The sequence below is a fragment of the Durio zibethinus genome, chromosome 24 (genome assembly GCF_047325235.1).
Source record: "Durio zibethinus cultivar Kanyao isolate XHJ-2024 chromosome 24, ASM4732523v1, whole genome shotgun sequence".
Classification (NCBI taxonomy): Eukaryota; Viridiplantae; Streptophyta; class Magnoliopsida; order Malvales; family Malvaceae; genus Durio; species Durio zibethinus.
The window spans coordinates 9,558,282-9,586,231 of NC_143185.1; the positions used below are offsets into that span (position 1 = coordinate 9,558,282).

General features: G+C 30.4%; 1 protein-coding gene across 1 annotated transcript; it reads left to right on the forward strand.

Annotated features, from left to right (window-relative positions):
* Positions 1-4,343: 4,343 nt before the first annotated feature.
* On the forward strand, positions 4,344-6,948 carry LOC111316855 (uncharacterized). Its single transcript, XM_022919042.2, has one exon. The coding sequence runs from the start codon at positions 4,493-4,495 to the stop codon at positions 6,731-6,733; it is 2,241 nt and encodes a 746-aa protein (XP_022774777.2). The 5' UTR covers positions 4,344-4,492; the 3' UTR covers positions 6,734-6,948.
* The last annotated feature ends 21,002 nt before the right edge of the window (positions 6,949-27,950 follow it).

The following is a 27,950-nucleotide window of genomic DNA, read 5'->3' on the forward strand; positions in this document are numbered from 1 at the left end:
ACAATAATGGAGCTATTGCTCAAGCCAAGAAATCAAGGTCTCATCAAAGATCCAAATATATATTAAGGTAATATTATCTTATTAAAGACTTTGTTTTTAGAGGTAATGTTAAAATTGAACGAGTATCCACTAAGGATAACATTACAAATCCTCTTACTAAAGCTATGTCCCAGCAAAAACATGATAAGCATGTAGTCAAATATAGTATTAGATACATGAACAATTGGCTTTAGTGAAAGTGAAAGATTGTTGGTATTTAAGTCGAATCATATTTTGGCTGAGATATTATCATATTTATAGTACTATGATATTTGATATCTTATAAAAGTCTTATTTCTTTATCATTGAGCTTGTATACATACATTTCAATGTTGATGCTTAAATAATAAAGCCCTTAGAATATAAATAAAGCTTTACAAGGGAATTAAAATAACATTGTAATTATGAGATCATCATTACATTAAAGTTATATGTTTCAAAATTGTTCCTAGCCAATGCTTTAACAACAAGAGGACATTAACAAAAGCTACTGGACTAGCTCATGGTTATACTCTTGCTTATGAAGCAAGTAACCAATTTTATAGGTTAAAGTTTAGGTAAACTTGACATAACATGTGAGTGCTTATTGTAAGAACAAATTCATTGAATATGACTTGATATAAGAATGCTATATAATAGTTCACATAGTGTCTATACCTACATTCTCATATGATGGTTATGTAAGTGATCCTTTAACTTCAGATTACTTATGATCTTATTTGATGAATACTTTGACTTCAATTTACTTATGGTTCTAATGAAGAATGCTCCAGTCGAGTATTACTGGGTATAACATGAGGCATATAAAGATACATAAAGTAATCAAGATGAGATTCATCACCTTGTATGATCAAGAAAGTATTTCAACTAGTTTTGACTTAATTAACTTGAAAAATCTTTGATCGAAATGAAATAAGATTTTAGAATTATTCTAAAACTTATTTGTGAGTTAATGTTAAGGACAAGACTTAACATGGTTGAATAGATTGAGCAGATTTTAAATCATACTTAATGTTCAAACCGAGATACTTTATGATGAAAGGATATTAATTATACACAAAGACCATTCATGAACAAGTTATAAAGCCATATTGACTTTTCTTTAGCAATTGGGGGTCATGACAATGAACTAGCATTAATCATGATCTATAAACATAAGATTGGTTAATTGGAGAATTGGTGATGAAGACTAAAACTTTGTTTCATCAATAGTCGAATACTAAATCTTACAATGCTTGTGTTTATTGCCATTATACTAAGAACCTAATAGGTCACGCAATAGGACAATTGTGAAAAATTAAAATTGAGACAAACTAAGTTAATTTGATTTTGGTATAACAAAAAATAGAGGGAATAAAAAATAAGAGAAAAAGTTTTCCTTGTTTAGTACATTTAGCTGGCACATGATTAATTGTGAAAATTTGTATTCCAAGCAAACCTAACATGACCAAATGCTTTCCCTATAAAAAGAACATCAAATCACCCTCTATTGTAAGAGTAACCAACCAAGCATCTAGAGATCACTTAAGAAAATACAAAAGGTCTTGAAAACATCTACTAGGTATAGTCTGGCTTTGAATTCTATCAAACTTTGGAGAAAGTACTTTCACAAGAGTTCGTATAGATCATTATTAGAAGTTAAACACTTAGGTAGCTTTTTGACTTAGAATCTATTTGGAAGATCACCAAATTGAACTAAGGAATTTTTCGCATTCAAAGTAACACCATTAGCCAAAACTATGCATGCTTGAATATATATATATTGTTTGTATAATCTTTTAATTGATCATGGCTTAAGAAAATTAAAATTTTTTAAGAAATTTCGTTACTTTAACTCTGATAATGATAAATAATTCCCTTTACAAAACACATTAGTAACCACTTATAGGTCTATATGATCTAATCCTTGTACTTATAATCATCCATTTCGGTGACTCAAGCTCGAACCAACTAGATAAAATTCTCAAAACCACATTTAAAAACTTAAACTCGATATCATTAAGTATGAATTAGATCAGTATTTGTCAAATAGGCCAAATTTACACTAAATACTCTGATTCTTCGATAAGGGAACAAAATATTAGGGGCATTTTTAGGTCTAAGGGGAAAAATGGTTTTTTTCTTCATTAGAGACAATCAGCAGACAAATAGAAACATTTTCCACTTTTAGGCCGACCTGACATGTTAGGCCAACTTGAATTCATAAGGCCACGTTAACTTTATTAGCCTATCCACTAAGCCCTCATAGGTACTGACTTGTCATTTCGTGACTGGGTGATCAACATCTAGCTTAGCTCAGCCTACTAGGGCATCCCTTATCCTAGGGTTGATCTCAGGCAGCCTAGCCTACCCAAAATCCCCATTTTACAAGTATAAATAATATCTCTCATGTACCATTTGATTTATCTTGCTTTCTTATGCTTTTTTATAATCTCCTTCCTATTTTTCTCCTTGATCGATCTTTTACTTGAACATTAACGCATAAATGTTAGGAACACTCATAGCCTTTTATCTTTAATAGCTCTTTTTCTTTTTCTTTTATTTTTAGGATTTTACCTCTAGAGGAACAACTTAACACCAATAGAAATCATTATCTATTTCCCTTTCTTTTTTAATATTTTATTATTTTTAAATATTTTACTATTTACATTTTAGATAATAATAATTGATTAAATAAATAATTTGCATTTTCAATAATTAAATAAATGAAAATTTTATAAAAGATTTAGATCAAATTGAATTAAATTAAAGAAAACATTAAGAAACAAAAAAATAAAAATAGAGAAAGTGAGTCTATTTCTTTTCTTGCTTTTAGTTTTTGTTTTATTTTAATTTTAATTAATTAAATAAATAATTTTCATGTTAAATATTTAAATAAATAAACAATTTATTAAAAAAATTTAGATTAATTTTAATTAAAAAATAAAATAAAAGAAAATAAAATAACATAGAGAGGGAAATAGATTACGGGGTTTTCATGAAACCATAGTCTATTTGCTTTCTAATTTTTTTTAAAAATTTAAATCATTTTTATTTTAAATAATAATTTAAGTCAAACTAATTTGAAGCTATTTAAGTGAACATTGAAATAAAAAATTTTTAAAAATTAAAGAAAATTAAAATATATAGACCAAAAACCTTTTGGAAAATACATATCTATAAGGTTTTTAACTTATTCAAAAATACATATTCGAAAAGGTTAAAATTTTTTTGAAACTATAAATCTGATTAATTAAAATTTTTTTTGTGTATGCATTTTCATAAGCTTAATAAACCTATAATAAGTGGGTATAGTTGAAGGATTGAAAAGTAATTTTAGCAAAACTATTAAGTAATTCATTTAATGGGTAATTTTGTCATTAAAAATTTAAACTTTTTTAACAATGAGGAAATAAAAAAAAAGGGTTGAAAGTATCGATGTTCAAATATTAAACTCATTAATTTGTCACTTCTTAAAGTGGATACTTGAATCAATCAAATTAAATTTTAACTTTTTAAGTATAAAATACAAAAAAGTGATTACTTATAAATTTTTTTCTTAAAATATCACTAATTCGAGTCAATACCATGTAATCACATTCACACTTCAACACATTTAACAGCATAATCTTAACTCTTTAAATCATTAAATTACATTTAACAATTTTTAAAATTCATGGACTCTATTTTTACGGAATTAACGTATAGAAATAAATTTACCATTTTGTGTAAATACAAGAATAAATTGTTCAATTAAAAAAATATAGTAGGTCTTGTTAAAACATTTATTGAAAGACATGTGACATCTTGTTAAAGGACTCATTTGAAATAATGATTAATTCCCGTGCGATATGATTGGTGCCTCCAACCGTGGCATATGCGTGTTTGGTTAACAAAGATAACACGATAGAGAGGATTTTAAATTTACAGGACCTCCAGTGATCAATTTGAGCCTGATAGGCCTAGTAAAAAAATGGCACCTGCCGTTGGACCTGGTTTTTCATTTTTTAATTTTATTTCCATTTTTTAACATTTATGTTTGCATTTTGTTATTTTATTTTTTTACTTAAAAGTTTTTATATTTTTATTTTCTTGTTAACTTCTTTTTTTTTTTTTTTTATTAATTTAATTTTCAATTTTTAGTTTTAAAATTATTTATTAGTTTAATATAATAAATTATTTTATATAATTATATAGTAATTATTTAATTAAAATATTTAAATAAATATATAAAATAATATATTAATATTTTGATAAAATAAATTTTATTATTATTTTTAGAATAATTTAATTTTTTTATTCTATAAATATTAATTTAATATTTTTAATAGTCATTTCTCACCGTTCCTCAAACCCTAAATCTCTCGTTCTGCCTATTATTCATATTCTCCAAACTGTGTTTCCGTCTGATCTGACCTCTGATTAAACAAGTTACTATCTTCGGCCAAAAAAAAAAAAAATCACGGTTATCGCGATGGCCAGCCCAACTGATCCTCATGATCAACCAGAACCAAACCCGAACCAGAACCCTGCTATGCCTCAGCAGGTAGCTGAGCCGCCTAAAACACTAATCGTAGAAACTCTTCAACCCCAAGACAAATGCGATGATCAAGAAGATCCAATCGAAGAAGAAGCTAATGTAGACGACACAGATTTGCCTGTTCCTTCATCTCCACCAATCACTGACCTCCATGTCACCACCACTACCACTGGCTCTCGCCGTGGCGGGGGTCCTAAACGCAAGAAGACGGCCACGAAACGACGCGCTCAAGAGAAAAAGTCCCAGAAGAAGCTGGAGATACTGACTGAAACCCTAAGGCCCATTCCTTTTGTCCCCAACAAAACCCTAGATTTTTCATCACATGAAAAGCTCCTGAAGCAACTTGGTTTGTGGGATTTTGTTCATTTGGAATTTCATGGAAGCGTTCGAGCTGATCTGATCGCTCAGTTGATCGCTACTTACAACCAGCAATCACGTTGTAGCTACGTTAATGGGTGTCGCATTGGGGTCAACCGGGCCGACTTGGCCCGTGCTTTGAAGTTGACTGTGAAGAAAGATAAGGATAGCATTGGGGAAGTTGAAGAATCAAAGGAATCGATAGGCTTTGTTGAGGAATTTGTGTCAAATTGGGTGCTTTTGCATGAGGATACATGGATGACGCCTGTGGAGGTGTTGAACTGGACCAAAATCATCAAAGAAGGCCATTTTGAGAAGGTAGATTGGGCTGGTTTGATTTGGTTTATGGTGGAGAAAGAGCTCATGGCTGCCCCTAAATTAGGTAATTGTTATTATGCCTCGCATATGCAGTGTATGATAAAATACCAGAAAGACGAGCTGCTGCAGGAGATACCAAAAATAGATGTTTATGACACCAAGGTGGAAGAGGAAGAGCATAATATTCCTGGGGATTTTAAGATGGCTGCTGATGGGATTGATGAATTTCATGGGGGATCACAGTTGGAGGAGCATAATATTGAGTTGAGTCTTGGTGGGCAGGATAATTTGATGAACAAGGATGATGTTGAAAAGGAGGCTGTTGGGGATGATGATGTTATGGATTGCGAGGAAAGTAAGGGGGATGAACATCAACACGTGCAGTGGCATTTGGATGGAGACAACTATATGGATGTGGGTGGGGAGAATTTCTTACGACCGTGTAATTTTGGTGATGTTGGTGGTGTTGAAATGGAGGAGGAAAAGAAACAAGAAAAAGGAGAGCAAAGAGAGGAAGGAGAGAGTGAAATCGGGGGAGAGATGGGAGAGGGAGAAGAGGCAGGAGAGGAAGAGGAACAAGATGAACAGCATGAACAAGGATTCCCTATTTCACCAAAAGGTGACAATTTGGAGGGTGTACATTCAACAAATCTTCTTGAAGCAATGGAAACTGCAGATCTCCCTTTTCCAGCCGGGTTGCACATTCGTGATAGCTCATCAGGGAAATTTCTTCATTCTAGGGGTGATGCTCAGACAGTTCCTGGTGTCTCATCATTTCTGAGTAATGGTAACAAGAGAGAGATTGATCATGAAAATGATCTTTCTCATCATTCTTTGAATGGGAGCAATAAGCGCTTGAGAACTGATGGGCAATGGGTTGATAAGTCATCTGACTTTGATATGTGCATGGAGCAAATGCAGCATTGGATTGGTAAAGCAAGAATGCTCTATGCTGCAAAAGAACAGGCTTATGGAGATTCCAGCATGAATCAGCAAATGTTACTCGAGGAGTTGCAACGAAGGGATAGCATTATTGAGCATTTGCATAAGGCCAAGTATGACGAGCAGCATAAGAGACAGGTGGAGGTTTATAGGCTTGAGCGGGAGCTCTATTTGATGGAAAATCTATTAGATGGATATAGAAAGGCTTTGAAGGAAACAAACCGAGCTTTTGCCGAGTATAGGGCACGTTGTACCCTGCCTGATGAACCGCTTTACAAGGATGTTAGTGGGTCTGGGGGGTTAGTGCTGAGCACTATGGAACTAGAAAAGCAGCGTCTGAAACAAGAAGAAGAGGAGAGGCTTAATAGACTGTTAATTGAGAAAAAGATTGAGGACTTTGAAGCTGGGTGGATTCGCAAATTTGATGCACATAAGGATGCAGTTTCTCTTCTCAGCAACAGATTGGTTGATGCTGAGAATGATGTGAAACATCTTGAAGAGGTTTTTGCAAATCGCAAGGTTTCAGATATTCCTGAATGTATCCCGAATGAATTGTGAATGTAGACTCAGTAAGGTTTGTCTTTTAAGCTTTCTATGCAAATGAAGAACTACTCTTATTTATATATATGTCAAACAATATGCTTCATGTGCAGCGCCTGTGTTGTGCATGATGGAGTCCTTTATCGAATTTGATCTCTGTATGATAGACTTGGTTTGCAAAGTTACCAGTAGATATTTCATGAGTTTAGCTGCCTGAAGTTTGTTCTGGTTCAGATTAAGAGGTCCATACTTCTTACTGATTTACCTGTTTGATTTTCGGACTTTCTTGGAATATTCCAAGTTAAAAAGATGGTTGCTTCCATCTATCTCTTGTAGTATAAGTTAGATCAGGACTTTGCTGGATTTTGTGTCTGGTTATGAACTATTTATCGTGGTACAGCATTGGGGATTTTGACTCAATATGTTGGGCACTCATACTTTGCAGAGTTTCTTTGATTAGGCGATTGCAATAAATATGGAATTAGGGTTCAATTACAGTTTTTTAGTAGGGGCAGAGTTGTTTGGAATTAAGTCTAGCAGACTTGAATCAATAGAGGAAATTACTGAACTCAGTCAGGATTTAGAAAAGGGATATAGTCCACTGAAATGAGTCAATAGAGGAACAAGTTGAACTCAAAACTTGAAATTAAAAGACGGGGTATATACGGTTCACTGAGTTGAGTCAATAGACGAAGATACTTGAACAGTTCAACTCAAACTTGGTTAGTCTCAGATTCTTTGCTGTTCATACTTGCTAAACAAGAGATTGCATTCATATATAGTTTCATACAATAGACTGACTTGTTTCAACTCGAGTATAATATGTTGTTGGGATAAAATGGTGAAAGCCGCGAAGCATCCTCATCTGCCAGCATCCAAAAACTGATGAGTGTTTCAGGTTAGTTGACTTCACTAGTTGGCGCGGAATTTGACTTGATTTCGGTCCTAAATCTAAATTACATTAATAGATTTGCATGTGACATCTCCCTCCCTGCCCATCTTATATTGCAAATCTGAAGACAACCATTAGATTAGGGCTCCATTTAGAATGAATTGTTCTCACTGTTGAGTGCCTTTAAGCAGTGCACTCGCATAATGCTTTAATGTATGGATACTAATGCCACGAATCCTACGTGGCTCCGGTGGAAAAGCTAAACTCCACTGATGGGAAGAGTGTATGGTGCTTACCGCACCATTCTTTTTGACACTTTTGGCATTTTTCCCTTTCGTTTTCTTCTTTTTTTGTTTAATTAGATAAAAATGAAATAATTTTTTAATCTAATAAAATAAATAAATTTTATTATATAATAAATTAATAAATATATAAAATGTATTATTACATTATGAAGTAAAAAATTTATTATTTTATAATTTTATTATTATATAAATATTATATTATGAACTAAAAATAAATTTTTTATAATATTATATTATTATTTTAACTAAAAATAAGTAACTACACAATAAAAAGTTAAAGAAAAAATCATTTGATATATTATTATTTTTTTATTAATTTTTAATTATTTATGATTCAAATTATAATGGCAAAATTATTTTAATAATTTTTTAATTTTATAAAAAATAAATAATTTAAAATTTTTATTACCTATAAATTTTAATTTAATATTTTTAATAATCATTTTATTGCTTACTACAATTACTTTTTCACTACTGTTGTAATTGCATCCAATAATTTTAATTTCATTATTACAGTAATTAATTTCACTTTTAATGTCATTTTTAATTTCATTGAATCAATCATCCTGCTCATTCAAATTAACTCTAAGGGCCTCGCATAAACCCTGTTTGATATTTGACTTTTCACTTACACTCTTGAAATTTTTTCATTTATAATTTTGGGGTTTACTTTTGTTATCAAGAAAGGGTAATTATGTCAAAAATTAATTGAAAAGACAAAAATACCTCATAATTTTTTACTTTGGTAATCGTATGATAACAGAAGTGAATCTCAAAATTATAAGTAAAAAAGTTATAAACAACAGAGGATGTATATGAAATATACCCTATATAAAGTTTCTTCTCACTGCATATGGCTTATATGATTCTCGATTAAGGCGACGCATGTTTGGGTACGAGGAACGCTCTTCCCATGCTACCACTTTTTACTCACTGTGTGTGTGAAATTAAAGGATTTTAAGAATATTTTTAATCTAGAGAAATTTAAAAATATATCAATTTAAAATAAAAAATATTTATAACTGCATTGTTTAAATAATTATTTTTGGAAAGTAATTTTAAATATTAGAATTTGATGAGATAAAAAATAATTATAATTAAAAAATAATGATATTAGAGACAGAAAAAAATATTAAAAAATATATACAATATGAATGCTATTAGATTTGTAAAAAGTATGTAGATATAACTAACAATATGAAAAATTAAAATAAATTATAATGAGTTACTGTAGTTAAAATCGAAGAAAATAAAAATGGCATAAAAAATAATACATGATGACTTATTACTAAAAAATCAAATAATTTCACAAATTCCACCTCCTTAAGTGAAATTTGAAAAGCGAATTTGAACTTTTAAAAATTTTTCATTTAAATTCCAAAATTTTTGACAATTTTAATTTTTTATCAAACAAATTAATTTCATTTTAAAATTTTAAAAATTTCTTTACAAGTGTAATCCCTCCTTGAACTTCCTTGTCCAAACGCATTCTAAGATTTTGTTGAAGCATGTACATTAGAATTATCGAAAATTAACTAAACTCTGAACAATTCAAAACTGGAGGCTATCAGAATGCGAAACAAGGATCGAGGTATTTTCAAATCTAAAAATAATACCGTAATGAAAAAAAATTGAACTTTAATTATATCATTAAAAAATAAATTTAAAACAATTTAATTTAAGTAGCTAAGCAAGAAAAATTAGTTTAATTTTTTTTTTATTTCAAAATTCCAATGAATTCAAGGCTACCAATTTTCTTTCTTTTTAATATGACAACTTTAAAAACAAACTAGTATGATATCCGTGTTTTGCTATAGGTTATTTTGTATAGCATAATTGAAAATTTAAATATATAAAATTTTTATTTAATTGAATAACAGTATACTAAAAAATAAATAATCAAAACAAAGTCAATCTAAGAATTTACACATCAAAGAAAAGTAACATATAATATATAAAATTTAATGAATTGATTACAATTTGTAAACTATACATATCACATTTTTATAAGGACAACTTCATAAATCATAATTAGACAAAGATAGTTATTAAAGGAACATGTCCATATATTATTAAGATGATAAAGCTGTGTCCTTTACAAAATAAAAAAGTTGATTTACAATCATTTGAGAAGTATGTTTAATTTTTTCTGAGACATCACAAATCTTATAATTTTAGGATTCAAGTCATTGAAAGAAAAAAGATATTTTAATTCATTCTTTGAAAAATAATGAGATAATAGAGTATTGGCATGCATTTATACTAACCTTTGTTGAGTCGCATATCAAATTTCTTTTTACTATTTATATCTGTATTTTAAGTTCTTATTCTACCTCTAACCTCCTCAACTCCACTATCTATGGTAAACTACAAGAGCATACCTGATTGGGGGAGGGGATTACGCCTTGAACATTGGCAACCCTCCAAATGCCACTACCATGATGACACCAAACAAAAGGCTCATTGGCTCTAGCATTCACATGTTTAAAAAGTTGTCATTCATATGCAAATTCCAATTTCTTTAATCATCTTTTAATATCCATATCCCCTACAAGCATTACACTCCAAGATAATGAATACCACTTGCTACTTTCTATAAAATCTGTATGATTACATTTAAAAAAAAAAGCTTACAAACATTTTTCCAATACTTAAATATGACTGTTATCAAATTTATGAAAATTAAATATTATACCAAATGAAGATAAAAATCTGCAAATGAATAGAAAGAAAAATAAATGGAGAAAAAAAAAATTAAGCCTAAGCATTTTTTATGTAGCACCTAGCAAGAAGATTAAAGCTTTATAATAATGCGTCTAACATCAACTTGGCAGCTTTTCCTATCTTAATTTTTCCTTGTTTACGGTTTCTACCTACAAGTTCTTAATATATATATATATATATATATATTTATAAAGGGACTAAATATCAATTACTTAATGCAAAGTTTTACCAAACCCATAAAGCTAAAATTTCATCAATATTCCAACCCAATCAAACCTAGAAAAACTATACAATTTGTTCCATTTATTCCTAGTTCTTTTTCTAAATTGGAAACCTTACGACACACACATGTTTTAATAAAACAAATATTGACAAAAGAGTAATGTATGTTATAGCTGCCAATCCAAAACACTTTACTATTCAGACATGTACAGGTAAAAAAAAAAAAAAAACTATTGCCAATAGTCAAGATTAGTATTTGATAAGCTATTGAGAAATAATCTCAGAAAAAAAATATAAATGGAATAGGAAAGAGCTATTGACAAAAGAGTAATGTATGTTATAGCTGCCAATCCAAAACAATTTACTATTCAGACATGTACAGGTAAAAAAAAAAAAAAACTATTGCCAATAGTCAAGATTAGTATTTGATAAGCTATTGAGAAATAATCTCAGAAAAAAAATATAAATGGAATACGAAAGAGCTAAGAAAATAGATATAGCTCTCAAAATCAATTGTGTCTAGCCATCAACTGTGTCCATATTAAGGTTTAACATCCAAGCCAGTGCAAAACATGAGAGATATAACAGGAAATGAAAAGTCAAATGGCTAGAAAATTTTACCTATTAGATAAGCATTTTGGTATTAGAACTCAGTTTCTTACATATCGAAGCTATCTTAGAAGATTCAGAACCAAAATTAAAAGCATGTGAAAGAGGAGTAATTGGTTTTTTTTTTATATATATATTTATCATGCATTATCTCTTGAACCAACAATCAATGCCATCAAACTAAAAAAAAAAAAATTATCAAATTGATTATTGATGTGTTTAATTTCTTATATCCAGTTGTGTTGGTATTTGCCTTTCAAGCCAAATAATATCTTGGTTAATACATTTTCATATTTGTAATACTTTGATATTTGATATCTTATAAAGATTTTATTTATTTACCATTGAATTTATTTATATGTATTTCAATGTTGAGGCTTATATGATAAAGTCTCCAAAATATAAATAAAGCTTTGCAAGGAAGTTATAATAAGATTGTAATTATGAGATCATCATTGCATAAAGCCTATATGTTCTAAAATTGTTCCTAGTCGATGCTTTATCAATAAGAGGACATTGACAAAGCTGTTGAGAATAGTGCATGGTTATGCTATTGTTTATGAAATAAGCAACTAATCTTATAGGTTGAAGTTGGATAAACTTGAGTTAACATTTGGGTGCTTGTTATAAGAACAAGTTCACTGAACATGACCCGATATGAGAATGCTATATGGTAGTTCAGTAGTGTCTATAGCTACATTTTTATATAATGGTTGTATAAATGATCATTTGACTTGAGATTACTTATGATCTTATATGATGAATATTATACTTCGATTTCATTTTACTTATGGTTTAACCAAAAATGCTTTAGTCGAGCATTATTAGGTATAATATGAGACATATAAAGATGCATGAAGTAATCAAGATGGGTTAATCACCTTATGTGATTAAGAGAGTACCTCAACTAGTGTTGGCAATGAGGCGAGGTGGGTCAGTTTTTTACGACCCTCGCTCCGACCCGAAGCTTCCATAGTTTTACCCGATACCCGACCCGTACCTGTTCGGAGGTTGTAGTTGAAATACCTAACCTTGACCCGCTAAGCATATTGTTATCCAAATTTTACCTGACCTGACAGTTTTATTTTCACTTAAAGACCTTGTTTGGTTGGCAGTCTACATTGGCCTATATTCCCTGTCCCTCTGATGATTCTGATCAGTTCGTGGAGAGAATTTTACAGTGAACTTTATTCTCAATCCCTCCATATGCCTTGCATGGCTACACCAACTTTATCATTGTCAAATCTACCGAGTTTCCAATGCCTTTCCATTGAAAATTTGATGGTTTTTTCTATGGGACTACTGAAATCTGGGGGTGAGGTTTTTGGCATGGCAGACCTTTTATAATCATATCAGAGCTGAATATTTTTTCCAAACGGATCACTTTGGGTTTGCATCAATATAACATAAGTACCAAAATGGCAAGATTTTTCTCTCACTTATGAGTGAAATTTTATTGCTAGCAAAAATCTCAGTAAAACACTATTTTTGTATATTTAAACTCTTTAGACTGAAAGCGTTGATTTTCAAGTTCAGACTATTTACAGTTTCATTATGTTTGTTTAAATAAGCTTTGAGGGTTTTACCTGAAAAATGTAAGCTACTTGATAAAACGGAAGAGTCAAGTGAAAACTTTAAGTCTCAAAGTTTAGTAACAGCAGTCAAATACTCGACTCGCCTTTCTTTCAAATGAATGCTTTGTCGGTCTCATTTTCCAAGAGTCAACTGGTATGAAACTAGCTTGTTTGCTTAGCCTTAGTCCGCCTAAGCATTCTCGTTCGCCTCTTTCCTCAGTGGCGTCATTACAATGGACTGGATAAGATGAGAATCAATTAGCGTACCTTTCCTAAAAAAAGGGGATACTACTATTGGGTTAAGCTGTGCCCTATTCGTGAGTTGGTAGGAGGTAGATATCAGGCGGGCAAGAGGCAGAACTATAGAAAAAAATGAGAAAGCTGTGTGAGGAGATTAGGCTCGAGCAGGTAAGAGGCGCAGAACTGCAGAAGGAAATGAAACCTAAAAAAAATTACATATATATAGTAAGGGTATTATTGTAAATATCTCGGGTCGGGTTTAATATAAAACTGACTCTGACCCGAAACCATTTAAAAAAAATAAAATCGACTCGACCCGACTCAAAACCCATTTTTTTTCAAAAAAATCCGACCTTAGATGATTGGGTCGGGTAGAAACCCGACGGTTTCGGATTGATTTGCTGACCCTAACCTCAACTAGTCTTGATTGAATTAACTTGAGAAACCTTTAGCCAAAGTGAAATAAGAGTTTAGAATTATTCTAAAGTTTATTTGTGAGTTAATGTCAATGACAAGACTTAATATGATTGAATAAGATTGAGTAAACACTAAATCATACTTAATGTTCAAACCGAGATACTATATGATGAAAGTATATTAATTATACATTAAGACCATTCACGAATAAGTAGTCAAGCCATATTGACTTTTATTTATCAATTGGGGTCATGGCAGTGAACTTAGCATTAATCATGACTATAAAATAAGAATAGCTAATTGAAAAATTAGTGATGAAGATAAAAAGTTTGTTTCATCCATAGCAGAATACTAATGCGTACAATGCTTGCGTTTATTGCCAATATGCTAAAGAACCTAATGGGTCACACACACAATAAGACAATTTTGAAAGATTAAAATTGAGACAAATTAAGTTGAACTTAATTTTGTTTTGGTATGACCACAAAATAGAGGAAATAAAACAAGAGAAAGAGTTTTACCCTGGTTGGTACATTTGGTTAGTTTAGGGTTAATTATGGAAATATGCATCCCTTGTATTAAACCTAATATGGATAATGACTTCCTTTATAAAAGGAACATCAAGCAACCCTTCTCTTGTACTACTATTATTCTAAGAATAAGCAAGTTTCACTCAAGAAAAACAAGCTAAGAAAGTCTAGCAAAACTTAAGGGAATACAAGAGATCTTGAAAACACTTATTAACTAAAGTGTGCCTTTGAGTTTTACCAAACCTTAGAGGAGATTCTTTCATAAGAGTTCGTATGGATTACCATTACAAGTTGAACACTTAGGCAACTTCTTGGCTTGGAAAACTATTTAAATATCACTAAATTCAACCAAAGAAATTTTGGCATCCAAGGTAACCACCTAAGTTGAAAGCCATGCATGCTTATGAAGTTGTATGTTTGTATGATCTTGTTGATTGATCTTGGCTTTAGAGAATTAAATTTTAAAAATTCCACTACTTTAACTCTGTATATTCATGTATAATTCCCTTCAAGTGGTTTCAAAGCCTTGTCAATATAGATTATACAACTTAGAAGTTTGTTTGGTTGTTCATGACATCAAAACTGTTTTGATTACAATATGTTATTGTGATGTAGAGGCTAAAAATTTAATTTTTTCCATTTTTTTGAGTGAATTCTTTTAGACTATCAAATAATGATGTCTTAGGATGATTGGGTATGAATTTTATGATTTTTCCATATCGTTTGCATGTTCAATGATTTTTTTTTTGTAATCTATCTATATCAAGAAAATTCTATTGTAGTGATATTGCCAAAATTGTTTCTCACTCTAGGTCTATTATTTGGATACGAAATTTTCACACATGAAAATAAACGTATTTTTTTATCATTGTATAAAAATTTCAGAATTTTTGGAGTTAATTTGGTGATTCAAAAGTTGATGACAAGTTCAGCCTAGAATTTTGCCAATGGAGGCTGGGTAAGTATTATATGCATATGATGGATGGTTGCCTTAATATAATTATGGTAATTAGTTTTCTTGATGCAGCTGATATTCTTAAAAGCTAAGAGACTTTAAAAACTTGTTCACTAAGATTTTAATGAAAATCTACTTGGTAATCAATATTAGGAATCTTAGGAAACTTGTTCACCAAGATTTCAAGATTTGCTTTCTTGATCACCAAGTTTAGTGGATTAGTTTTATAAAAGTCAAAGTAATTGTTACTTGTGATTGAAGAATTATAACCAAAGGCATAACAAATCATGGGAAAGAGTTTAGAACTCTTGGATGATGGCTAGTAGGGGCGGCATAGCAAAAGGTGGCCGGAACTACCTAGTTTCCATAAATACAACCCTAGTTGCAACTTGTTTTCCTTCTTGGATTGGATTTCGGCCAAGCCTTAGATTGGTGTTAATTCTCATTGAATTTGGATTCTTAAATTGTTTAGGTCTAAGAAATAAGATTTCATATAAAATCGAAATTAAATTGGACTTTCTAAATTGTTTAGAATTTCTAATTAATGAGAAACTATTTCACTACAACACCTAGTTGGACTAGGAAATCTCCAATGCATGTAATTTGGCTTGATTTTAATTGATTGGTGTTCCTAAATGGTTTACAGTGATTTTAACCATGTTACATTAAAATCCAAGTAAAATTATGATTCCTTGATTGTTTAGGAATTTATTAGTTCAAATTACATGTTCCTGAGATAATAGTTAGACATATTCAACCATGCTAGCTAAACATGTCTATCTATGCCTTGCATCACTTTGAGTTGGATTGCTGATTGATATATGATATTGATATTGATTCAAAGAACAGATATGCAAGATCATGAATTTGAACCAAATGTGAAATGATTATTGTAGTATGCATACTACTTATGAGATATATATCATGTATGCTATGTTAATTTTTTTATTATATATGCTAGAATTTATATGTGATAAATGTCGTGTATAATTATGAGATGCATGATAAGATTACATGTATTGAATATATAATGAATTCTTATGCATGCTTGATAAAACCTATGATGAATAAAAAATCCCTCATGAAAAATATTAAAGGTCCATTTAGATTGGTGGTGAGATTGAAAATAGTGGTGGCAATGAGAATAGTTACAGTAGTGGTGAGATTGGGTACTATAGTAGTGAGATTAAAATCAATGGTGAGATGTGTTTAGGTGCAAATGCAGTAATGGAGGTGAGATAAAGTGTAGTGAAAAGAAAAAATAACTATTATAGACATTAGATTAGAATTGATATATAATGAATTTTAGATTATTTGTTATTTATTAATAATTTATTTGATTATAGAATGCATTATTTATTTATGTATTTATTTAATTTTTAGTTATTTATTAATTAATTTAATATACAATTATAAAATTTATTATATTAAATATAATTAAAATTTATTAAATTTACTTTTTTTATTAAATAATAATTTTAATAAATAAAAATTTATTAAAATTATTTTGTAATAATACTTTTATTTATTTATTTATTTATTTTAGTTATTTATTAATTAATTTATTATACAATTATAAAATTTATTATATTAAATATAATTAAAATTTATTAAATTTACTTTTTTATTAAATAATAATTTTAATAAATAAAAATTTATTAAAAAAATTTTGTAATAATACTTTTATTTATTTATTTATATAATTGTTTTTATATTAAAAAATAATTATTATGTAATTATATGATTATTTATTGATTAATTATTATGTAATTATATAATTATATTTATTTATATAAGATTATTTGAATATGTTTGCATAAAAAATGAAAAAAAAAAAAAACAAAGGCTATTGACAAGGATATTTGTGTCACAATGCTATAATGAGGAGGGTAAAAGAGAAAAAAATTTTAAACATGGGCTAAAATGGAAAAAGTGGACTATGATCGTAAAAGAAACTTCCATTGGACCTCTTAAGGTCTAGAAACTCCCTGGAGCTTCAGTGCGATGGCCAAGCTTCAATCTCGTAGCACCCTATTATCCAAATGAGTTTTTAGCATGATTGGGTGCACTAATCGTGCCGCATCGGAAGGAATCGCTGATCCAAACAATCTTTAAGTCTTGATGCCTTTCATTAACATAAATAACTAAAATTTCTACTATAAGGCTTGTTAAGATTAAACTCAAGCCAGTCATATTAGAAATAAGGTTGTGTTATGGTTAATGTCTCTCACTTAACTATTATTATATTGTCCAGATGCAAAAAACTTGACCGTATAATAATAGAGGCAATGATTAGGCAAATCACATAAGATATGATTAGACAAGGACTTATTACCCAATTGATCTAAGAGTCACATGAAGATGTGATTGATAAGTAAGTTATCTATCTAATTTTATTATCAAGGCTTGTTGAGACAAACCTCAAGGTTATGGTAAACTAAATGGGATCCTAGCCCACTAGAAAAATATGATTTTTTTGAATTGATAGTGAGGGCTATTAATTTGATTAAAATAGTGGGAGCAACCAATATATATATTTAGATCTTATCTATATTAGTATTGAACAATATAACTCATAATTGTTCATATTTTATAGGTTGCAAAAGATGAATAATAACTTGTCACTTCATAGCATAGTTAATGCTAACAAGCTTATAGGGCCTAACTTCAATAATTGGTTCTACAATCTGAAGATTATCCTAGGGTAAGAGAAAATGCTTTATGTTCTTAATGAACCGGTTCCATCGAAACCAGATGCTAGTGATGATAATGCAGTGTGGCAAGTTTGTGAAACACATAAAAGCCATGCTACTCAAGCCACATAGTGGTTAGCATGACCCTTGAGTATCAAAGACAACATGAAAATTTGGATGCTCTGACATTTATTTTACACTTTAAAGAGTCGTTTGACAAATAAAGGCGAATTGAGAGGTTTGAAACCTCTAAGAAATTGTTTCAAAAAGTGATGTTTGAGAGCACTTCGATCAAAGTACATTGTCTCAAGGTGATCAATTGGATCGAGAAACTTAGATAATTGGGATTTTTGATAGATCATTAGTTAAGTGTTAACTTGATCTTGTCATCTCTTCTTAGTAGCTTTTCACAATTTGTAATGAACTTCAATATGCATTAGATGGAAGTAACATTACAACAATTGATGAATATACTAGACACTACCAAAAAGTCCATAAAGAATAAAAAACCCGAGGCTATTCTAGTTTCTTCGTCTAAGGCTAAGAAAAAGTCAACCAAGAAAAAGAAAAGTAAGAAAGTTTATAAGAAAGGGGATACAATCAAGACTATCAAGCCTATTGGCAATATCAAGAAAAATAATGGTGCATGTCACCGTTGTGGTAAGAAATGTCATTGGAAGAGGAATTGCAAGGTTTACTTGGTAAGCTTGAAGGAGAAAAAGTCTAAAGAGACTTCTACTTCAAGTATGTTTATGATTAAGATCACTCTATCTTTTCTTGACATGTTTTCTTAGGTATTAGACACTGGATGTGGTTCCTACTTATGCAATGACATATAAGAACTAAGGAAGAGTAGATGCCTAAATAAGAAAGAAGTGTCCTTGCATGTTGGAAATGGTGTAAGTGTTTTTGCTTATGCCGTGGGGACTTATTATTTGTCTTTACCTTTCGGTTTAGTTTTAGAACTAAAAGATTATTACCATGTTTCCGTTATTACTCAAAACACTATTTCAATTTCTTATTTAAGTACGAATGATGAATACTTATTTAATATTAAAGGCAATTGTTGTTTCTTTTATTTAAATGATATGTTTTATAGCATGGGAATGTATGATAATGGCTTTAATGTTTTTAGATTAAACAATATTGTTCTCAATATAAATGTCAAGAAGGCTAAACTAAATAAACTAAATCAATTTTACTTGTAGCATTATAGACTTTTCATATCAATGAAACAAGAATCACAAAGTTACATAAACAAGGATAATTTGATCCTTTTGATTATGAATTATACAAAACTTGTGAATCATGTTTGCTTGGAAAGATGATCAAATCACCTTTTATGAGAAAAAGAGAAAGAGCTAGTGTGGTTCTTGGACTATGCATTTAGATGTATGTAGGCCAATGAACATAAATGCTAGAAAAGGATACTTTTATTTCATTACATTCACTAATGATCATATAAGATATGGTTATGTGCATTTAATGAAACACAAGTCTGAATCCTTTGAAAAGTTTAAAGAATTTAGAATGGAGGTTGAAAAGAAAACTAGTAAAAGTATCATGACAACTGATCGAGGTGGCAAATACTTAAGCCATGAGTTCTTAGGTTATCTAAAAGAGAATGGGATTCTCTCACAATGGACTCCATATGAAACACCATAATACAATGGAGTTTCCAAAAGGAAAACTAAAACCTTATTTGTCATAGTTCAATCTATGATGAGCAATTCAAATCTTCCTATATCCTTTTAGGGTTATGTACTTGAAATAGACACTTATCTTCTAAATATAGTTTCATCTAAATATGTTGACAAGACATCATATGAGATGTGTGATTGCTTATTTCTGTAATATCTACAAGCGCACAAGTCAAGTAATAGTGAAAGTATTCGAGTATCGTCTTTTAAGGGATTATAGATTGTAATGTTGGGTAGCTTTCAAGTATCAAAAGTGAGATCTTAAACCCTTATATCAAAATAGATGAAAGATTAGGGTTGATTGCAAAACTAAATAAAACAAAGAAAATAATGTAGGCTTGCATCTTAACTTCACCACTTGTTACTTGGCAAGCTAGAAATAGTAGCCAAAAGCTAGATCTAAAGAACAATAATTGAAAACTGTAGAAAACAATGAAACTGGTGATTGTCAAATGCTTGTACAAAAGAAAAATAAGTTGTAAGCAAGATTACATAAGAAGGCTTAAAACTAAAGGGAATTTGCCAAAAATTAGAGAGTAAGAAAGAGTGATTGCCAAAATTTAGAGAGAAAGAATGAAAGAGATTTGCAGGCTGTATATCATAAAAAAAGTTGTAAATCAAAACTTTATAAAGAAAGAATGCTTTGAAGGAAAGAAGATCTTGAAAATAAACACTTATTGTATTGAAGAAAATAATGAAAGAAATAATTTTGGTTATTGGTAAAGTCATCACCTAAGCTAATACCTCAAAGAAAACTAAAGAAAAGACTAAGAAAAGAAAAAAAAAAAGAAGAAAAGAGAAGAATTAGATGATAGGAATGTGTGATACAAGTGAAAGGCCTCCTTATTTATAGAAAGGGGTTCGACCTTAGGGGGTTAGTGATTAAAAGAGTTTGACTTCTATCTAAATGTTAAAGGATGAAGTTTATCTTGATCTTCAAAAAGCTTTGATCGAATGGGACTTTTAGTTGTTGAAGAGTCATAGTCGGATAGGGGTCTTGGGAAGCAATCTTGGTTGTGTGATCTTGCTTAAAGTCTATCTTGATGCAAAGAAGATCTTGAAAATAAACACTACTTGTATTGAAGAAAAGAATGAAATAAACAATTTTGGTTATTGGTAAAGTCATCACCTAAGCCAATACCTCAAAGAAAACTAAAGAAAAGACTAAGAAAAGAAAAAAGGAGAAGAAAAGAGAAGAATTGGATGATCGAAATGTGTGATACAAGTGAAAGGCCTCCTTATTTATAGAAAGGGGTTCGACTTTAGGGGGTTAGCGATTACAAGAGTTTGACTTCTATCTAAATGCTAAAGGATGAAGTTTATCTTGATTTTCAAAGAGCTTTGACTGAATGGGACTTTTAGTTATTGAAGAGTTATAACCGGATAGGGGTCTTAGGAAGTAATCTTGGTTGTGTGATCTTGCTTAAAGTCTATCTTGATGCAATCTTTTTCATATGTTTGGCTAATGTAGGATTTTTAAGATAAAGTAGTTGATTCAATCCAAATTCTTTTAATTCAAATAGCAAGAGTCCTTCCTTTATCATAATTTTTCAATAGATACACAAAAGAGTCCTCTATGCATGAAAACATCTTTGGCCAAATAGGGTAGTAAGTCTTCTTGGAATTTGACTTAGCTAAATGGATATGGGAAATGAGAGTCATTATGCTTGTCGAATTCCTCAAATAAGCCTTATCTCCTTTGCATTTGTATTGGTCGAATAATGTAGGAGTTTTTGATGGAATGAAACTTTTCATGTGTACATCATCCTCTCTTGGCCACATGAACAATTCCTAATGGAAGTGGAATTCTTCAAATGAACAAGCAATCCTCTTAGATCTTGCTTTGGCAAAATGTAAGGGTGATATAGGAGTGTGTTTGTGCATGTGAAATTTCTTATTGGCCATATAGATGGGTGGAATTAGTCAAAGAAAATTCAATCACCATCTCCCTTGCATGGTCGAATGTTTTTCTACATGCGTCGAATGTTTTTCTACATGCATGATTTGCATGGTTTGCATGAAATCACTTCCAAGACCTTAAAAGCAAGAAAATAGCATTAAAGCAATAAAAATTAACCAAAATTTAAATTTTAGCACCAATTTTAACTTGTAAAAACACTCAAATTAACATAAATTAACACAACTATAAATCGTTATACATACTCGTAAAGTCAAAAATTACATAAACTTCGCTTCATGCACTATTGCATAATACAAAGTTAATCATTTAGAAGAAATTCCTTCAAAATCAAACTTTCAATATCTTATGCTTTTCTTACATATGAATACTGAATCTTTAATTCATGCATATAACTTAAGTAAAAAGAATGCAAAACATTTCATTACATTTCAACTTAAAGACAGAGTAGACTTCATATGTTGACTTTCCTTTTGCCTCTCCACTAATGTTAGACTTAAATACTTGACTCAAGATCAAAAGATCTTTTTAGCTAATAATGTAAAACTTGAGTCAAGGTAGGAAAAAGGAAATTTTAGGCTCAAAACCCTAAGCTTACTTTTTTGAAATTTCATGGACTTAGATTTGAACAATTGAGAGCTTTTTGAAACTTTGAACTTTTAAGGCATCACTTTTATTTTTCATGACCTTTTTTTAAAAAAATTCTATTTAGCCATTTTTTACTTTATTAGGCTTTGCCTTGCATTTACTATTTTCTTTTTCTTTTATTCCTTGTGCCTCATTTCCTCCTAAATACATAAAAATGTCCATAATTTATGATTAAGCATAATTGGGTTAGGTAAAAATAAAAGAAGGGATAAAATCAAAGAAAAGGGCCTTGGCTTATTTTGAGACTAAAATAAATTAAAAAAAGGAAATAATATAATAAGCTCCAAATATAGGTACTAGCTATGCATTATAAATGGTGGACTTGAAAATCTCAAATGGTCCAAAGAATGCCTAAATCATCTTTTGAATCAAATACAACCTAGGATTTCATCTCAAGGATTAAGTAGGTGAATTCTAGAGTTATATTCAAATCCTTAAATTTCATACAAGTCAACATCTCACAAAATGTTTACAAGAATCATAGTATTTCATGTAAAAAGAACAAAACATATGCACAAAACTCATATCCAAAGAAAAGTATGCTTTAGAATTCCTTTTGAGTTTCACCATGCTCATAAATAAAATTCATACCATACTTAAGTCAATTTTTGAAAATTTATGCAAAATTAATCAAGTGTGTATGATAATGAAATCTAGCTTGCAAATTTGGTTTAAAAGCAAAGATTTAGTAATGATTTCAAAAAAATACTTTTTAGAAAAAAAAAGTTTCCATTGCCCCTCACACTTGAGTTGAACAATGTATTAAAACAAGAAATAAAGGAAAAAGAATACTCCCTAAAATTTTGCTTAAGGTTGAATCTTCATTTGCTTGAGATACCCTTCTCTTTGCTTCACTTTATTCCTATCAAAACAACTCAAAACAAAAATATCAAAGCATATCTATCCTAATAAAAATAAAGAAAACATAAATCATTAAAGTAAAACTTACTTTGGCTCCCAAGCAACACTAGTTTTAGTCAAGCTTGACCATACCTTTTTCTAGTAGGGTTATATGATTACCTATACTTAATACCAAAATCTATCCATTTAATAGTCTTTCATCTTACCACATCTTCATCAACAAGCTTTAACTAGTTATGGGGCTCAATTATTGCAGTGAAGTTTGCCACCTATAGTAATGTCTTAATTATAGTAGGACTACAGTAGGTGGGCACTAGCTTCAGTACCAATGAGAATGGTACAACCATGAAATCTATAGGGTTGGTTTTGAAGACTAAAGGCTTCTTTAAGGTTGGTCTAATAAGAATGACTGATGTGTTTTCATCCTTTTCCTTAGGCTTAATAGGGGCATTTCTAAAGATTTAAGCACATTTTTAACTGAACAACCTTCAACAGTAGTTTTTCCACCTTTTTTAATTCCAAATCTTATACTTAATCTTCATTAAGTTAGAGAATTGGCAAGGGTGAACTATAAGGCTCAAGCTTAACTTGAGTGGGATTAATACTTTACCTTTCTTGAGGTTCAAATCCTAAAATTGATTCCTTGTCATGAAAATCTAGCACCTTAACAAATGCTGGCATATTAATCACAATATGCTCCTCATCATCTTGCTCTTTGCTAGGATTTTCCTCAATCTAATACTTTTTTTGTAGTTCATCTTCAATAGGTTATATATTTTCCAAGAGTGCTCTTACAACTAGCATCAACATCTCTCCTTATTCAATCGAATCTTCCATGAACTTTTTAGGGTTTTCTTCTTGAATCTACTTATCAGGATCCTTTTCAGGTATTTTGACAAAGCTAGGTAGGTTCACTACCATAGCTCACCCATTAACTCATCATCATCATCATTATCAGCAACATACACCATTTTTTCTTTCTTCTGATCATTTTTTAATGTGCACTTCAATGCTTCCAACCAACTTGGATCTACATGTTTGTTAAGGCTTTTCAAATTAGCAATTTGGGTTCTGAGGAGCCTAGCTTGATTCTGGATGAATTCTGCGAGAAATTCATCAAAGAAAGGTTTTATTTCTTAGCAAAAAGATGGTGGGTCATATAGTGGAGGAGAGTATTGTTGAGATAGAGGGTTTATAGGATAGGTTGGGGTATATATGGATGATAGCTTTTGACTATTTCCCCATACATAACTAGGATCACCCTCTAAAATTTAAGTGTAGGTGTTTGGATAAAAGTTGGACTGGTTGTTTTGGCACTTATCACTAAAGTATTCCCTATCATAGACATTGAAATTATCAAATGAGTTTTGAACTAAATGCATATGACTATGATTATGATTGATTTCAAATGCATCTACCTTTTCAACTAAAGAAGCCAATTGTGAAGTTATGACTACAAGAGGGTTTTCATCATACCTTTCATTAGTACTTTATTGTCAGGACTTTGGAATGTTGATTGAGGGTGGGAGTACTCAAATAATGGCTAGACAAAATCTCAAAAAGTTTTGGCTTTACTAAAATAAAGATCTGGTATAATAGAAATGAAAAAGAGAAGACATTAGAGCAAATAAAAATAAAAGGTGTTTAGATTACAAAAGATTGGAAAATCCTTATTTATATTGAAAACACTATAACAATCCCTAGCAACAGTGCCAAAAGCCTGATAACCTATTTCTACAATATCTATAAGCATATAGATCAAATAATAAAGTGAAAATATTCGAGTATCATCTTCTAAAAGATTATAGATTGTAATGTTAGGTAGCTTTCAAGTTTCAAAGGTGAGATCTTAAACTCTTATATCTAAAAAGATGGAAGATTAGGGTTGATTACAAAACAAAATAAAATAGAAGAGTGAAAACAATGTAGGCTTGCATCTTAACTTCACCGCTTGTTACTTGGCAAGCTAGAGATAGTAGCCAAAAACTAGATTTAAAAGAACAATGACTGAAAACTTTAGAAAATCATGAAACTGGTGAGTATCAAATGTTTGTATAAAAGAGAAATACGTTGTAAACAAGATTGCACAAGAGGACTTAAAACTATAGAGCAAAGCGAAAACTTAGGGAGTAAGAAAAAGTAATTACTGAAATTTAGAGAGAAAGAATGAAAGAGTTTTGCAACTTGTATATCATAAAAGAAGTTGTAAATCAAAACTTTATAAAGAAAGAATGCTTTGAAGGAATTGAGATCTTGAAAATAAGCACTACATGTATTAAAGAAAAGAATTAAAGAAATAATTTTAGTTATTGGCAAAGCTACCATCTAAGCCAATACCTTAAAGAAAACTAAAGAAAAGACTAAGAAAAGAAAAAAGGAGAAAAAAGAAGAATGGGATGATAGGGATGTATGATAAAAGTGAATGGCCTCCTTGTTTATAGAGAGGGATTCTACCTTAAGGGGTAAACATTAAAAGAGTTTGACTTTTATCTAAATGCTAAAGGATGATGTTTATCTTGATCTCTAAAGAGCTTTGATCAAACAAGACTCTTAGTTCTTGAAGAGTCATAGTCGAATAGGGGTCTAAGAAAGTAATGTTAGCCATGTGATCTTGCTTAGAGTCCATCTTGATGCAATCTTTTTCATATGTTTAGCTAATATAAGATTTTCAAGATAAGGTAGTTGAATTCAATCCAAATTCTTTTAATTCAAATAGTAAGAGTCCTTCTTTTATCATAATTCTTTAATAAATACACAAAAGAGTCCTCTTTTTATGAAAACATCTTTGGTTGAATAGGGTAGTGTCCATGTGAGCCCAAAATTGTTTGAAGTCTACTTAGAAGTTGACTTTGCTGAATGGATATAGGAGATGAAAATCCTTATGCTTGCTGAATTCTTCAAATAAGCCTTATCTTCTCTTGCATTTGGATTGGCTGAATAATGTATGACTCTTTGGTGGAGTGAAACTCTTCAAGCATGCATCATCCTCTTTTGGTCGCATAAACAAGTCCTAATGTAAATGGAATTGTCCAAATGAAGAAGCAATCTTTTTAGATCTTGCTTTGGCCAAATGTAAAGTTGACATAGGAGTGTCAATGTGGAAATGTGAAATACCTGACTTGTCACACATAAAGATTTGGGGATATGATGCTTATGTGAAGCATGCACAAGCATACAAGCTTAGAGCTAGATTGGTTAAGTGTAAATTTGAGGAATATCTAAATGATACTATTGGATATTATTTCCATAACTCTGAGGAACAAAGGTGTTTGTTTCTAGACATACTGTCTTCTTAAAAAATGAAATTATCCTTAAAGAGAATAGTAGAAGTAAAGTAAAACTTGAAAAAGTTCAAAAACATAATTTGACACTAAGATAGAACTTGAGCCAATGGCTAATACATCGGATATGTAACTGAAAGTTTAAAGTACATAAGAACTCTATAGGTTAAGTAAGACTCGCCAAGCTCCTAAGAGATATAAATTTCTCATGGATAAGGATAAGTTGATCATAGATGATGATCTTACTACGTATCACGAAGTAATGTTGGACATTGATTATGAGAAATGGCATGAGGCCATGAAATCCAAAATGGAATCCATGTATGCAAACCAAGTATGGGCTTTGGTGGAACCATCCGAAGGGATAAAACCCATAGAGTGCAAGTGGATTTTCATGAAGAAAACTAACATGGATAGTAGTGTACAAATGTACAAAGCCAGGCTAATTGCAAAAGGTTATAATAAAAAACAATGAGTTGATTTTGTTGAAACTTTTTCATTAGTAGACATGTTAAAATCCATTAGGATTTTACTTGCTATTGCCACATACCATGACTATGAAATATGGCAAATGGATGTCAAAATGGCATTCCTAATGGGAATTTATAAAGGACGTGTACATGACACAACTTGAAGGTTTTGAATCTAAAGAAAATGCTGACATGGTGTGTAAGCTTCAAAGGTCAATCTATGGACTTAAAAAAGCATTAAGAAATTGGAATATAAATTTTAATGAAGCAATTATAGAATTTGGATTCATAAAAAATGTAGATGAAATTTGTGTATATAAGAAGATGATTACACCAAAATTTTAGTATTTTTATGCTTATTTTTAGTGCAATTTTTTATATATTTTGGCTAATTTTTTAGGATTTTTGGCAAAATTAATCCTAAATGCACATTTATTTCATGTGTAGGTACAAATAATGGAATTGAGGAATTTTGGACATTCTTGATACAATTTGGAGGAATTTTTAGCGCATTTTGGGAGTTTTATTGATTTTTTTAGCATAAGTTTTTAATATTATTTTCATAGTTATTTTTTTAGAAAATGCAAGACAAATATATTCATAAAGTGTTTGCCAAAAAAATAATAATAATGAAAGATGCAAAACACATTGTGCATGGGTGCATCGAAGGAGCATGCAAGTGCATGGCATTATAAGTTGGTTGGAGGGCACCAAAAAGAGGAGCTTATGTGGCATTATGGGAGGTTTTGATTGGTCATTAATTTGACTTTGTGGAGCAATAGATACACATAAAATTAGATGGCAAATTTGTCAAAGAAGTAAATGCCAAATAGCCAAGCCAAAGCATTAGTGGCATCAACGTGCACCACTTGAAGAAGAAGGCTCCATAAATGCCTAGTTAAATAAAGAACTTTCTTGATTTTTTTAGACTTTAGTCTCCTCCCCTCTACCTATAAATAGGGGGAAAGGGCTGGCCATAGAAAGAGAGTTAGTTTAGCATTTAAAATTTTGTTTCTTTACTTTTCATTTTTTCTTTTGCACTTTACATTTTTTTTTAGCTTCCAAACCCTTTATTTCTAGTATTTTTCCTTTGATTTTCATTGTAATTTTACTGTTTCTTAAGTGATTTTTAGTGTTCTTTCATAACCTTTCAATAAAATTTCCATTTGAGTTATTTTCTAGCTCAAATCTACTAA

Bases quoted from the DNA above. Each gene is read 5' to 3' on its own strand.
- LOC111316855 (XM_022919042.2), top strand. From the start codon at position 4,493: ATGGCCAGCCCAACTGATCCTCATGATCAACCAGAACCAAACCCGAAC.